This window comes from Chanodichthys erythropterus, chromosome 4 (assembly GCF_024489055.1).
Source record: "Chanodichthys erythropterus isolate Z2021 chromosome 4, ASM2448905v1, whole genome shotgun sequence".
Taxonomy (NCBI): domain Eukaryota; kingdom Metazoa; phylum Chordata; class Actinopteri; order Cypriniformes; family Xenocyprididae; genus Chanodichthys; species Chanodichthys erythropterus.
Genome location: NC_090224.1, coordinates 5,498,234 through 5,512,860, shown reverse-complemented (window position 1 = coordinate 5,512,860; position 14,627 = coordinate 5,498,234). Strand labels below are relative to the sequence as shown.

General features: G+C 35.2%; 1 protein-coding gene across 1 annotated transcript in view; it reads left to right on the top strand.

The window, feature by feature from the left end:
* The window catches only part of itsn2a (intersectin 2a), a 63,767-nt gene that overhangs the window by 17,663 nt on the left and 31,477 nt on the right, over window positions 1-14,627 (top strand). Inside the window, exons 2-9 of the mRNA XM_067382973.1 lie at window positions 1,218-1,278; window positions 4,912-5,004; window positions 9,855-9,918; window positions 10,509-10,672; window positions 11,394-11,585; window positions 11,740-11,800; window positions 13,713-13,855; window positions 13,969-14,032. Coding sequence (XP_067239074.1) covers window positions 1,272-1,278; window positions 4,912-5,004; window positions 9,855-9,918; window positions 10,509-10,672; window positions 11,394-11,585; window positions 11,740-11,800; window positions 13,713-13,855; window positions 13,969-14,032 — 788 coding nt within the window. The 5' untranslated portion in view covers window positions 1,218-1,271. The remainder of the gene's footprint in view (window positions 1-1,217; window positions 1,279-4,911; window positions 5,005-9,854; window positions 9,919-10,508; window positions 10,673-11,393; window positions 11,586-11,739; window positions 11,801-13,712; window positions 13,856-13,968; window positions 14,033-14,627) is intronic.

Genomic DNA, 14,627 nt, shown 5'->3' with positions numbered 1-14,627 from the left:
TATGCAAATATTGGGGGCGTACATATTAATGATCCCGACTGTTATGTAACAGTCAGTGTTATGTTGAGATTCACCTGTTCTTCGGAGGTCTTTTAAACAAATGAGATTTATATAAGAAGGAGGAAACAATGGAGTTTGAGACTCACTGTATGTCATTTACATGTACTGAACTCTTGTTATTCAACTATGCCGAGGTAAATTAAATTTTCAATTCGATGGCACCTTTAAAATATCTTCTTTTTTGTTCAACTGAAGTAAGAAATTCATACAGGTTTGAAGGTGAAAAAGAATCTTACAGATCCCAAACTTTTGAAATTTATTAAAATTATTGTTAATGTCAAGTCATTACATTGTGTCAGATCGATTACTAAACTGTTTGTCATTTTCAAACACTCCTGCAGCTTTTATACTTTTAGATCTTTCAAAATGCTGTTTTGCCTCTTTTTACAATCCAGGAAACTTTGAAAGCCCTTACATTGGTGATTATTTTTTTTTTCTTTAACAAAACACTTACAGATTGCTGTTCTGTGCATATGTTTGTCGTTCTGTAACCAGATTGTTTAGAAACAGCACAATATTTAACACTCTGAACAGGACTGAAAATCTGCTGTATGATTGTAGCCATAGGCCCCATAACTCTCACCCTTACTGGACTTCTAGATTTTTCCTGCATAAGTGTTTAAATGGGCTCAGAGATCCTCAGTTGTATAGGGAGTTTGTGTTTATCTTGTGTGTTTGTTCAATCTGCCCATGGAGCACCAACTCGGATTCAGTTGTGAGATGCAGGGCTACTTTCCCAGAAAGAGCTTCAGAGAGAAGACCGAGACGAACAATCGCTTTGCATTAGGCGAAAATGCTCTGGCACAGTCAATATCCTGTTTGTGTGTGAGTGCGTGATGGTGCACAGGGATGTGGCTTGTTGCGTGTGTTATGGCAAACAGCATGATTAAGTGTAAGAAGAAAATGGATAGAAACAAAGGACAAAATATTCAATAGCAGCTGAGAAGAGGTGCATCTGCCTATATCCATTCTTTAAAAGCCCTCTTTTACATTCTCATTACTCTCTACTTGTTCTCTTCTTCCCATTTAATCCTTTTCACTTGTTCACAGTCTCTCTCTCTTGCTTCACCTCTTTCTCTTCCATCATAGTGTGTCCTCTGTTGCTCTTCTACATGTAAAATCCTCCTCACTCACTCTCTCTCTTTCTGTTTCTCCAGATGAGTATTAGCCAGCCAGTCGAGTAGAGGATCCCTCACATCCCACCTGCAGTCATGAATGGTAAGAACACAGCTCTTTTGTATGTCAAGGGCATGAAATGTTTTTAAATCTATTAGCCCTTGTGTATTTTAAAACCCATTTGACTTTCTTCTGTGGAACACAAAAGGAGATGTTTAGCAGAATGCCCAAGCTGCTCTTTTCCATACAATTCAAGTGAATGGTGACCATGACTGACTTTCTATAACTTAAATTTCTTGTTTGTTCCTCATACAAAGCTATCATATTGCCTCATCTTGGAATATAATCATATGGGCCACTTTCATAATCCGTTTATTGTGCATTTTGTCTTTTTATTGGAGCTTAACTGCTGGCCCACATCCACTTTTATTATATAGAAACAAGCAGTTCAGACACTCTACTAAATATCTTCTTTTGTGTTCTGCAAAAGAACGTTGTACGGGTTTGGAATAACACGAGGGTGAGTAAATGGTGACAGCGTTTTCAATTTTGGCTGAACAGTCCCTTTAAAAGCATGAAGAGGCTATGGAGAATAATTCAGACGCAGCTCATTTGGCTTGTGTGTTGAATCACTACAGCATACAACATTAGCTGCACTATGAGAAAAATATCAAAGGTTTTGGTGTTGTAGAATATTCTAAGAGTGAAGAGTCTTAGTGATGAAATCGTTATCAAAATGTTTTTCTCATAACAGAACATTTTTTAGATTCAGCACAGTGTTTGTATAGAGCACACCCAGTTGCTAATGACTTCTTCCCTATTTATATAGGGATATGCTAATATTTGCTAAACTCCATGTAGGATTTTGACAGGTTTTTGAATATTTGCTACACTTTTGCTCATAAAAACACATTAAAAAACACACTGTTTTACCCCTGAGGAGCTATTTCTGCCTATTCTCACCCTTAAAAGTTATTTTAATAGGCGTAACTTAACGTATTTCGGTTGATTCTGTGATTTAAATCTGCCTCCATTACAGCTTTTTAAAATGTAGTACAATTTTAAACAATTTTAAAATGTACTCTGGTGGCACCATGGCACATTGATTTATACCATTGCCATGGTGCTTTAATTTATACCATCATATTAAATTATTCATATTCAGTGGCGTTTACGTGGTACTTCATAGAATACCAGATAAAATTAGTTTGATGGCACTATAACTTTGAATTAAAGCATCAAACAAATTATGTACAGTAAATGTAAATGGTTCTATGCCCCAAAACTTGGTAGTACCATGTATATGGTAGAACATGTACCTTCCAGCTATACAGATTGAGACACCAGTCTGCTATGGTTCAAGCCAGCTCTTGCTGATGGTTTAATGAAATACTTATCTTACAGTATAAGATAAGCTAGAGAAAGAGAGCAAGCAAAGTGAGTAAAGTATGTTTAATATCTTGGGTGTGTTTTGTAATGTCACTTAAAGTAAGGCTTCACAAAATTTAAGCATTTACATTTTAGCTACAATTTCAGTCCCCAGGAGGGATTTTCAGGTCTATTTGTTGATTGCCGTACCAGGGTGGTGGTAACAGTGGGGAAGCTGAGGCTGCAGGTTTGAACACTAGTTGGTTTCTGAGATCAGTCGTATTTGTGTACTGGCTGGTGTATATTTGATGCTAAATAGCTAAATCTTCTCAAATAAACACTAATGTCAGTACAGTGAGGAACATTATGGGCATTTTAGCAATATGTTCTGTGTGTGTATGTGCCTGGGTGCTTATTTTGTACTCATTATAGTACCCTTATAGCGCTTTTTGGAAAGAGTCACCTCTTCACAGTTTAATCAACCTGGAAGTGCACATATAAGAAAAACATATATTGTTTGTTTATAATGTTTGGTATTTTTGGATGCAAGGACATTTTTTATGCTTCTGTAAATTAAATATGCGTCATTTGGTATCTCAAATTTGCATAGCTGTTTCTGTATTAGCGCTAATGCTAAATCAGCACAAAAGCAAACCTGCTACCTCTTCAAAACAAAGAAACACTTACCACTAATAGCTAGATGGGCCTGAATTAGTAATAAAGCTTGAGTACATGTTTCTCTGTGTGGCCTAGAGAGATTAAAATTTCCCAAAGGAGCAGCTGAATACACCATCTCACAGACTCCCTGATTCCCACACTGACACACTCCGTTGCCATGTTTCAATGTTAGGAGACCTGATTGTCTTTGAATATACTGTAAAAAGTAAAAAAATAAGTAGTAACAAATGTTAAAAAAAGATTTTTGTTGATGTAAACTTATGTAGCCAGGTTATTTCAGCCATATTAAATAGTATTTTTCAGTCCTTGCTTCTTGAGCTGTGTTCCAACAATTTGATGTAAAAAAAAAAAAAAAAATGTAAATATGTCCCTGGTTCTGCTTTTAGACTCACTGACTTAAAATTAAGTATCCTCAGTGTCCTTGTAGTGACTGCCCATGCCTCACAATAGGATGACATTGCAGAGAAGGAAAGCTGTTGCTTTGTTATTGCAAATTGTTTTAGAAAATCAGCCTACAATAAATCAGCCTGTTTTACATTGTAAAACCATTTTTGAATAGCTTTTCAGAAAACCATCAACACTGTCACCTGGTGACCCGCTTCATGTAAAATGAAATAAAACAGCTTTTATTAGACTACTGATATGACTGGAGTCATTCTAGTGAACATGATTTCAAACTTATGAAACTACTATTCATTTCTTTAGAAATGTATCTTTTTTATTTTATTTACTTTGTTCAAGGTTAGACTAATTGCTTCTTTTTTTTTTACCATAAAAAGCAGCTCTATTTTCCTGAAGAAAAGGCTGCTTATTTCAAATGTTCAAAACTTTTTTATCTTTTGGTGAATGGGCTAAATTTCCATAAAGAAAGACATCACATGATTTCACAGACCTGCACTTAATTAATCATGATGGCCTTTTTCTGAATCTCAGCGCTGCTGACAATGCAGGAAACATGAGCTGAAAGTAGTGTTTGTCCTCCCCAGAGAGAAAGAAGGAAGAATGAATAAGATGGTACTGTATGTTCACATTTGTCCCAGTACTTCATTAACTATAGGAAGACCTTAATTAGCATATAATTGTGACATAGTTACTATATGTACTTTCTTTGTTTATATAAATGTGTATAAGTGCATAGGTATGAAAGCAATGTTCTTTTTGAAGTCTGTTTGAAGCAAACAATGTCAGAGCTGCTATATAGCTGTATTTTTCAAACCAAGTACTGTCTGCACCTATTAAGAGCAGTGCCAAAAACACCAGCAGGTGATAAAAGGCTTGTCTTCAGCACTCTGTGTGAAAGCTGTGTTGAGATTGACCCACTTTGAGCATGTTAAGCGGCAGGCAGGTTGTTATTGGACACTGACATTTTTGATGGATCTTCGCCAGCTTCCTCTGAAAGACATCATGGTTTACATTAATAATACTAAATTAATAATGGGTCTATCAGTCTATAAAAAAACTGTAAAATATGCCACCTCCCTCCAGCCAGGCAGACTTCTCTAATGCCTGGATCACACAAACCAACAGCCCTTGTCAAAGCAACAGAGAACTGTTCTCGCAGAGAACTGGCAGGAACTTCAACACCCAGAAAGTAGAAAAACAACAGCTGATCTAGGAAGAGATTTGTGAGGACAGAACATAATAATAAAAAATGATCTTTCACTTTCTCTGTCCATCTCATTGTCACAGGTGGTTTTACTATTTGGGCTATAACTCCAGAAGAAAGGGGGAAACATGACAAACAGTTTGACTCTCTGGCTCCCACTCTGGGCTATTTGTCAGGTAAGACCACACACATACATACACTACTCAAAAGTTTGGTCAGTAAGATTTTTTTTTCAAGAAATGTGTATTTTTATTCAACATGGATACATTAAATTGATCAAAAATGACAGTAAAGCCATTTATAATGTTACAAAAAATATATATACTTCAAATATGTACTGTACAACTTAAAACTTTCTATTAATCACAGATTCATTAAAAAAAAAGTTTGCATAAAAATATTAAACAGCACAAATGTTTTCAACACTGATACTAATAAGAAATGCTTGAGCAGCAAATCAGCATATTAGAATGAATTCTGAAGGATCATGTGACAGTGAAGACTGGAGTAATGGCTGTTGAAAATTCAGTTTTACATCATAGGATCACATTTAAAATATATTAAAATAGAAAACAGTTCTTTTAAATGTGACCCGCTCTGGCAAAATGAGTCGGAAGTCGCAACATTCTATTTTAAGATATGGGCCGACAAGGGCGTAGATTTGGCTTCAACATTGGGGGGGTTGAGCGTTGGTATGCTGCCTGTAATTTTTTTAATTAAAAAAAAAAATCTATCTATCTATCTATCTATCTATCTATCTATCTATCTATCTATCTATCTATCTATCTATCTATCTATCTATCTATCTATCTATCTATCTATCTATCTATCTATCTATCTATCTATCTATCTATCTATCTATCTATCATAACTTTATGGAATTTATCTATAACCATTCATCAAATTCTAACATAACGGAGTGATTTTAAAAAGAAAGAAATTATGTTAAATATTAAAACCGCCAGTAGGTGGCAGCGATTCGATGTTTTAATGAGTGAGCTACTTAAATCGTTCATTCAAGCAAATTCGTTCAGAATCAGATTAATTAAGGATGAAAACAAACACCGATGTGAATACTTTTGTCATTGATAAGACATTCTTGAAAAATGAAGTAACAAAACAGACGGCTGTTTTAGTAAGTGGTTACAGTTACACTGATAGTTATGGCTAAATTACAATGGATTAGCTAGCTAAAATATATGTGGAGTGTACTTAGCTATTGCAATGTTTTCATACCTCCTTCTCAGTACATGTTTTATTCTTTTTAACATCCCTCTTTGAACAGAAATTTAAAATTGAAATTGATCAAAAATGACAGTAAAGCAAAATAAATGAATTATACATAGGTTAGTATAGATCTACTGTGATTTTCATGTTGAAATATTGGGGGGGTTGTAACTGATGGATTTGAATATTGGGGGGGTTACCTTCCCCCCATCCCCCCCGCAAACTACGCCCCTGTGGGCCGATAATGTGGAAAAACAATGAAAAAAATCGATTTTTTTTTTTAAGCTAATTTCAAAGAGCAAACTTTAAAAAATAATCTCCCAAAGTTTCGTAGTCCAGATAATTGAGTAAAGGTATTTAAATGGCTATTAAATTTGACATGGTTTTACTAAATTTGCTGGAAATGAACTTCTCAATTCCTCTCGTCACTTTTACGAGCATTTCCCGGTATCCCCTGAAACATCACTATCTCCGCTCTCCAAATATGGTGTTACACGTTGTATAGAACCAATCAAAAAGCTTAGAAATGTAAACACACTGACATAAATGGTGATTTATATCAATAGGAAGCCCCGTTTCAACTGACAGGCACGCGATTGGTCCAGCCATCCTCCTGTCAGACTAGCGCGCGTGTTTGTTACACTGTTATTGTCAACTAGCCTACACAAAGATATGATTGCATAGGCTAGAATTATTTGTTCTCTCTTTGCTTGTCTCTCTCTCTCTCACTCTCACACACACACACACACACACACACACACACACACACACGCACACGCACACACACACTCTCTCTCAAGCAAAAATGTAGCACCTCTGTTCAATCTTTCTGATTTTAGTAAATCTTTGTAAAAGTGCCTTATAAAATATTAATTTAAATAAATACTTTAAAATAATTTGAGCTTCAGCCTGGTTTAATAGCATTTATATATATATATATATGAAAATGTCTTTGGTCAAATTAAGCTGTAAAATAAATAGTTTATCCCTTTAAATGCAACGGATTTCGAAAGATATCAACAAAAAAGCGGGCAAAAAACTTTAAAAGCGATTTTCTCAGGTTTTCAATTGGAAAAAGAGGGCAGACAACCATAATTAAAATGGGTATATCTTTAAAACCATTCAAGGTATGACTTTGACTAGGATATCATTTTAAAGTTTATTGTCTCATCTTTCCATTGATACCAAAATCTCAATTTTGAAATTTGGGTCACTGTGACTCATTTTGCTGGATCAGGTCACAAATTGTAATATTTCACAATATTACTGTTTTTACTGTAGTTTTTGTCAAATAAATGCAGCTTTTCTGAGCATATGAGACTTTCAAAAGAAAAAAATCTTTAGAACGGTAGTGTATTCACATTTATATTCTGCTCTAATAGGGCCATATTTACTAAACGGGGTGAATTAGCATGAGAGCACAATTCTACAAATGCACTGATGTTTTGCGCATGATCTACTGCTGACAACAAAGTCCCTTTAAGACAAGTAATTTCACTCAGTGGCCATATTTCTATATCTTTTTTATTATATTTTTTATTATATCTCTTTGAATGAACATCAAATTCTCCAAAGCTGTTTGCCAAACTTTCGATTAAATTTCATATTTGAAATAATCAATGAAATCTGACAACAACTGTCTCATAAATTTTGTTTATAAACGCTCGATCATGACAAAAAACTGAATTTTTCAGGCTGGATCAAGCTAATGTGCATGAGCAGTCCTAAGTGCGTGTTTCTTTAGGAACCGGAGCTTCTAATGGCCGCTGCAGTGACATGACTTTACCAATCGGCGATTCGCTCTTATTTAGAAGGTGGGACTTATTCCGCCATTTTGTATGTCGCACTTTCTCCAACTCAAAACAATACGAGTGACACGTCTTGTGTTATTCTATTGTCTTTGACGCAAATTAAAGAAAACAGACGAAGTCAAATCATTTACATAATGACCAACGCAATCTTCCAAGAGCAGTGCAAATTAGTGTTGGGTCACAAATAAGCAGAGCTGATGCTCATCAGGTGCGGGTCGACACAGGCGCAACTTGTTACATGTAATCTGACAAACACGTACACATATACAGTGGCATGAAAAAGTATGTGAACCCCTTGCAGAATCTGTGAAAATGAAAATGATTTTAATAAAATAAGAGGGATGATAAAAAAATGCATGTTATTTTTTGTTTAGTACTGTCCTGAATAAGATATTTTACATAAAAGATGTTTGCATTTAGTTCACAAGACAAAACAATAGCTGCGTTTATTCAAATAACCCCATTCATAAGTATGTGAACCATTGATTCTCAATACTGTGTGTGGTTACCTGATGATCCACGACTGTTTTTTTGTTTTGTGATGGTTGTTCATGAGTCTCCTGTTTGTTCTGAGCAGTTAAACTGAGCTCTGATCTTCAGAAAAATCCTTCAGCTCCTGCAGATTCATCAGTTTTCAAGCATTTTTGCATATTTGAACCCTTTCCAGCAGTGGCTGTATGATTTTGAGATTCATCTTTTCACACTGAGGACAATTGAGGGACTCAAACTCAACTATTAAAAAAGGTTCAAACATTCACTGATGCTCCAGAAGGAAACACGATGCATTAAGAGCCGGGGGTGAAAACTTTTGAATTCAAATATCAAGGTAAATTGTACTTAATTTTCTGCCGGGAAACATGCAAGTATCTTCTTTTGGTTCCGAAGGGCAGTACTAAATGAAAAACAATGATATTTAAACAAAATAAGAAAAATTTTGACATCTTGATCCTGTTCAAAAGTTTTCACACCCCGACTCTTAATGCATCGTGTTTCCTTCTGGAGCATCAGTGAATGTTTAAACCTTTTTTAATAGCTGTGTTTGAGTCCCTCAATTGTCCTCAGTATGAAAACACAGATCTCAAAATCCTACAGTCACTGCTGGAAAGGGTTCAAATATGCAAAGATGCTTGAAAACTGATGAATCTGCAGGAGCTGGAGGATTTTTCTGAAGAACAGAGCTCAGTTTAACTGCTCAGAACAAACAAGAGACTCATGAACAACCATCACAAAACAAAAAAACAGTCGTGGATCATCAGGTAACCACACACAGTATTGAGATTCAATGGTTCACATACTTATGAATGGGGTTATTTGAATAAATTCAGCTATTGTTTTGTCTTGTGAACTAAATGCAAACATCTTTTATGTAAAATATCTTATTCAGGACAGTACTAAACAAAAAATAACATGCATTTTTTATCATCCCTCTTATTTTATTAAAATAATTCTCATTTTCACAGATTTTGCAAGGGGTTCACATACTTTTTCATGCCACTGTATAGGCCAACATGGCTTGGCAAACGATATGTTCGGATAACGTCTTACTCTGGCATTTCTAAAGAAATTAATATGAGTGGAAAATATTTTCTCCTTTCTACCACGCGCTCTCTGTTACCTGCGGTGTCTCCTCCTAGCAGCAACAGTTGCAGCCATATTGCAAAATGGGTCAAGACATGCTTTTTATGGGCATTAAATAATGTAAGTATATATACTAGCTGAAACATTAGTAAATCACATTGCATGATTCATTTAAATACTCTCCTCCCATGAATTTTGCGTCTGAAAGGGAAACTCCTACAAATTCATATGCAATAAGGTCAGCCGCAAACACAACTCCGTCTGCAACTTTTCATGGCTAATTTTGCACTGCGTGTCTTTACTAAATCCTGACAGTAGTTTTTTAACTCCAAAAGAGGGTTTGTGCCGGTGCAAGCTGTTAGTAAATCTGGCCCATACAGTGCACAATTTTATGTTTTATTTCTTTTTAGGAGACCAAGCACGAAAGTTCTTTCTGCAGTCTGGTCTTCCCACAGCAGTCCTGGCAGACATTTGGTAAGTGTACACACATGTACACACACCCTTAATGTACATACATTCTTAATCCGGTTCTTCTGTCTTACCCTTCCCACTTCTCTCTCAAAAAATTGTATTAAATTTGAAGAGTGTGTATTAATTTTGACTCCACCATGTATCTATGCACATACAAATAAACTGCACATGTATATGTGTCTGTATGGTTGTGTTTTCTATGGCAGAGCTGGTTTTATCATAATAGTGTTGAGAAATGAATGTGTGTGAGACAATGTGATTTGTAGTCACATACCTCTCTGGAGGGTGGAGGTTCCCAAAAGTAACCTCTTCCTGTCTGTGGTTAGTCTACTGGTGTAAACACTGTCGCCCATCCACAAACAGGATGTAGATTCACTGATGCAGGACACAGAAACTTTGATTTGAGTTTATAGCATTTGCTTGTTCTAAAATGCTCTTGTACATAAATAAATATGGTAGCATAACAAAAAACTGAGCCAACAATAATGCTGCTCTGTCATCACGCACCAACTGAGTTTCTCTTTTGGGATTGTAATAGCAATTAGTGCTCTGTAAGCCACTTTTGATGAGAATGGCTGCTTCCTTTCTTTCAGGGCACTGGCGGATATAGGAAAGGACGGAAAGATGGACAGATTGGAGTTCTCCATTGCAATGAAACTAATTAAACTGCAGCTGCAGGGTCAGCCCCTCCCATCCAGCCTGCCAATCATCATGAAGCAAACGCCTACCCCTGTTATGACATCATCATCACGGTTTGGTATGAGTTGATAGCTGGTTATGTAAGGTTGCTTTGTTGTCAAGTCTCATACTACAGGTTATGACTAAGATTATGCTGAAATTAAGATATACAGTCAAACCAAAATGTATTCAGACACCTTGAACATTTCATTCATTAATACAGTTTATTCATTATAGTTTAAAAAATGGTAATCAAATATGACAAGATCTCAGAGTTAAACTGTGTCAGAAAAAATGAATATTAATTTTGTCATATAACACTTGAGCAAAACATGGTCAGGTCAAAGTGTCTGAATAATTTTTGGTTCCAAATTTTTATCAATTTTACTGGTAGTTCACTGTATGAAGAATTTTTGGGTATAATATGTCACAGTTTACTTTATTTTGCTATCCTCACTTACATAAATGAACTATAGTGTCCTGAACCCACTAATAAAAATATATAAAAAATCTCTGAATAATTTTTGGTTTGACTGTATATGAATATTTTTCATATAAAGTCTCTCTAAATGTGTAAATGGTACTGATTACATTTAACAGTGTTATTAAATCATTAGTGTTTTTAAAGATTAACTTTAGAGTGAGCATTAGATGACGGCAAATGTAAAAGAAATAAGCATGAACCGTTATGCAGTATAGTCCGATATTTACTCTATATGCAATATCTGTAATGTATATGGTACTGTACCAATAAATCTTGTAGAAATGATCTCAGACAATCTGTCTATGTTTTATTTTAGGTATGGGTTCCATGCCAAATCTCTCTGCCATGTCAGTGATGCCCATCCTGACATCCATCCCCCCAGTCCCTACCATGACCCCTTTGGTCCCTGTGCCCACCCTGATATCAGGACCACTGCCTCAGATGCCCAACTCAATCAGTGTGCCAGCTTTACCTAACGGCAATGCAACTCTCCTCACACCAGCACCAGGTATTCTGAATTCATTCACATGCAGCATTTTACACAGTATTATGCAGTTACTGTTAAATCTATATGCAGATAGACTTAAGCATTGATTTATTGCATAATCTAAAACTTTTGTATGTGCTTTAAGTAATTGTTTTTTTTTCTTTTACCTTTCAAGCATTCCCAATCACCAGTGGTTTGAGTAAATCTCACTCGCTCTTGGACCTTGGCTCTAGCAGGTGTGAACCATGCATAATAAGTGCAACGCCTATGTTTGTATTGGAATTGGGCGTAATATCTGTTGCATGCAAGCGTGTTTCAGTGAGAGCTAAAAAAGATGTGATTTTCTTAGAACTGGGCTTGTTTTGCCAGTACTAGAAGTTTATAGTCAATAAGAGTGTGTTTGCTGACAGAGTGCTTGAATAGCACAGCTGTCTCCTTGTATCTTAATAGGATCTTGTTAGAGTTCCTCCGAGAGCCATCCAATCTCCATGTGGTGGTACAGAAGACTGTAATAAATGCACTAATACCTGCTTAGTGCCTGTTTAAAAATTAATTTAGGTCTAAGGCTGGGCGAATATACACAATGTATTTGGGATGATTATCCTGGTGATATAAAATTAAGGAACATCGTATATATTGCAGTCATTGAATGCACTTTTTTAGGCATAAAGTTTCCTAAAGTTTCCATTTCCATTTCACTGGTGTCATTACATTCTTAGTATTTTAGTGAAAATATATTTTGATAAATATCGCTGTTTATTTTCATGCAGTGTTATAATGATGCATATAAATGACAATGATTAAATATTATTCTCTTTTTGTTTATGTAGTGAAAAACTTTAAACTAGATTTTTAACATTTTCAATGTACTTGGCTACAATGTTTTTTTTTTTTAATTATGCTTCCTATGGAAAAGTTTTAAGCCATTTCAGGGCTAGTGTTGTCAAAAGTACCGAACGTAAGTTAGTATTGAAAATTAAGTAAACTGTGACATATTATACCCAAAAATTCTTCATACAGTGAACTACCAGTAAAATTGATAACAATTTGGAAAAAAAAATTATTCAGACACTTTGACCTGACCATGTTTTGCTTAAGTGTTATCTGACATAATTAAGATTATTTTTTTCTGACACAGTTTAACTCAGAGGTGTTGTCATATTTGATTACCATTTTTTTTTTAACTATAATGAATAAACTGTATTAATGAATGAAATGTTCAAGGTGTCTGAATAAATTTTGATTTGACTGTACGTCTGTGATTGGCTACAATGATCAACACACAGGAGCATTTGAAAGCACTCAGAAGTGTTTGAATCTGACAAAATATTGAGACGTATACTGTATGTTTCAGCAATATCGTTAAGCCTTATTTTGCCTGTGTGCATCCTCCCAATGTGTTTGGGTTTGTTTATAGGTGTATTGGCCAGTTGTCAGGATCGTAATTTCACTCAGGTCACATAGCCTGAGTCTACATGCCATTTAAGTCAATCTCACACTCTGTCAACGTTATATCTATCATTCCAGCCCATGCCGAACTGCAGAAGGCTGCTGAATTCTGTTAGTGTTATCTCAGAATATTTAAAAATATGTAAACTGACAGCAGTGAGTCGGAATACTGCGGAATTGCTCATAGTTATGAGTTTTAATTATGATTTGAATGGTCCCGGTAGTGGTAATTACTGCTCTAACAAGGATTCAGCAAACCTTCCTCAGACATATCAATTATTAAAAGTATGATGTCACAGCAGAATCTCACAGCACTGGAGGAAAAGCTGATCTTGCAGCTAGCCGGAGACCAGTTGTCTACTTTATCATGGTCTGGGATATTGGTTCATGAAAGGATTAGATTAGTGTTAATGAGCAGCTGCTAAATAGAGCTCATTTGAAAATAATTCAGCATGCAAATGCAATTTCTGAATTTAAGAGTGCTATACAAATAAAAACTGTCAGGAATTATCTGAACACATGCATGATTTGATGAATGAATATGATCTATATTTAGCATTAGTTAGCACATTCAAGGGTATCATACATTTATTAATTAGGTGCAATATACAGTAATATATTTAGAGTATTAATAAGTAATTTTATTTACTAGAGAAATAAAATACATAAAAAACTAACTTCTTTTCTAAATTCCCACAGTTCTAACTCTTCCTCCACCACCTCCCTTGCGAGTAACTCCCCTAAAATGAGTGCATCTGATTGGGCGGTGCCTCAGTCATCCCGTCTGAAATACCGGCAGCAGTTCAACAGCCTGGACAAGCTAATGAGCGGATACCTGTCAGGTGAGTGTGTGTTTGTAGATGTCAGGAAGAGGAGGGAATGGCAGTGTTTGCATATGATAGGGTGTAAGCATCTTCTCATGTGTGTTATGTGTTAACTCTTTGTATGTTTGAAGGTCCCCAGGTCAGAAATGCCCTCACAGCATCAAACCTCACGCAAACACAGCTTGCCACCATATGGTGAGTTCACAAAGCACTGCACTCACAATAAAAATCTCAAGAACATGTCTTGGTGATGTTATTTGCAAGCACTCACTTCCTCCATATGCATTATTTATACATTAGTATTATTTTTACAACACAATTCCTTTCATTTATGCTGATTTTGATAAAAAAAGAATAATAATGTGTATATATAGAATAATAAATAAATAAAGACATGTCATGTTTGATTAGGATGCTTTGCATGAATTTATTGCAATAATGGATATATATTAAAAAAATATAATATAATATACTATATCCAAGTGCAAAAAAATCTAAGCCTAAAAAATCTTTATTTTATATTAACATTAGTGATATAAAGAGTTGTCGTAACACTTTGATTTTACTTAATACATGTTAATGTGAGTGGGAAAATTAAACATTTTCCTTAAATTTTATTTTTAACTTTAGTTTTGGTAAAAGATAACTTATTATTGTATTTTTTGTTTTTCAAAAAAATTCAATAAATAAATAAATAAATAAATGCCAGAAACTTGTTGAAGACCCCTGCATTAATCATTTGGACATGTTAAACTCTGGCTCACACTGTGTTGCTCTAAGCTGTGTGTTA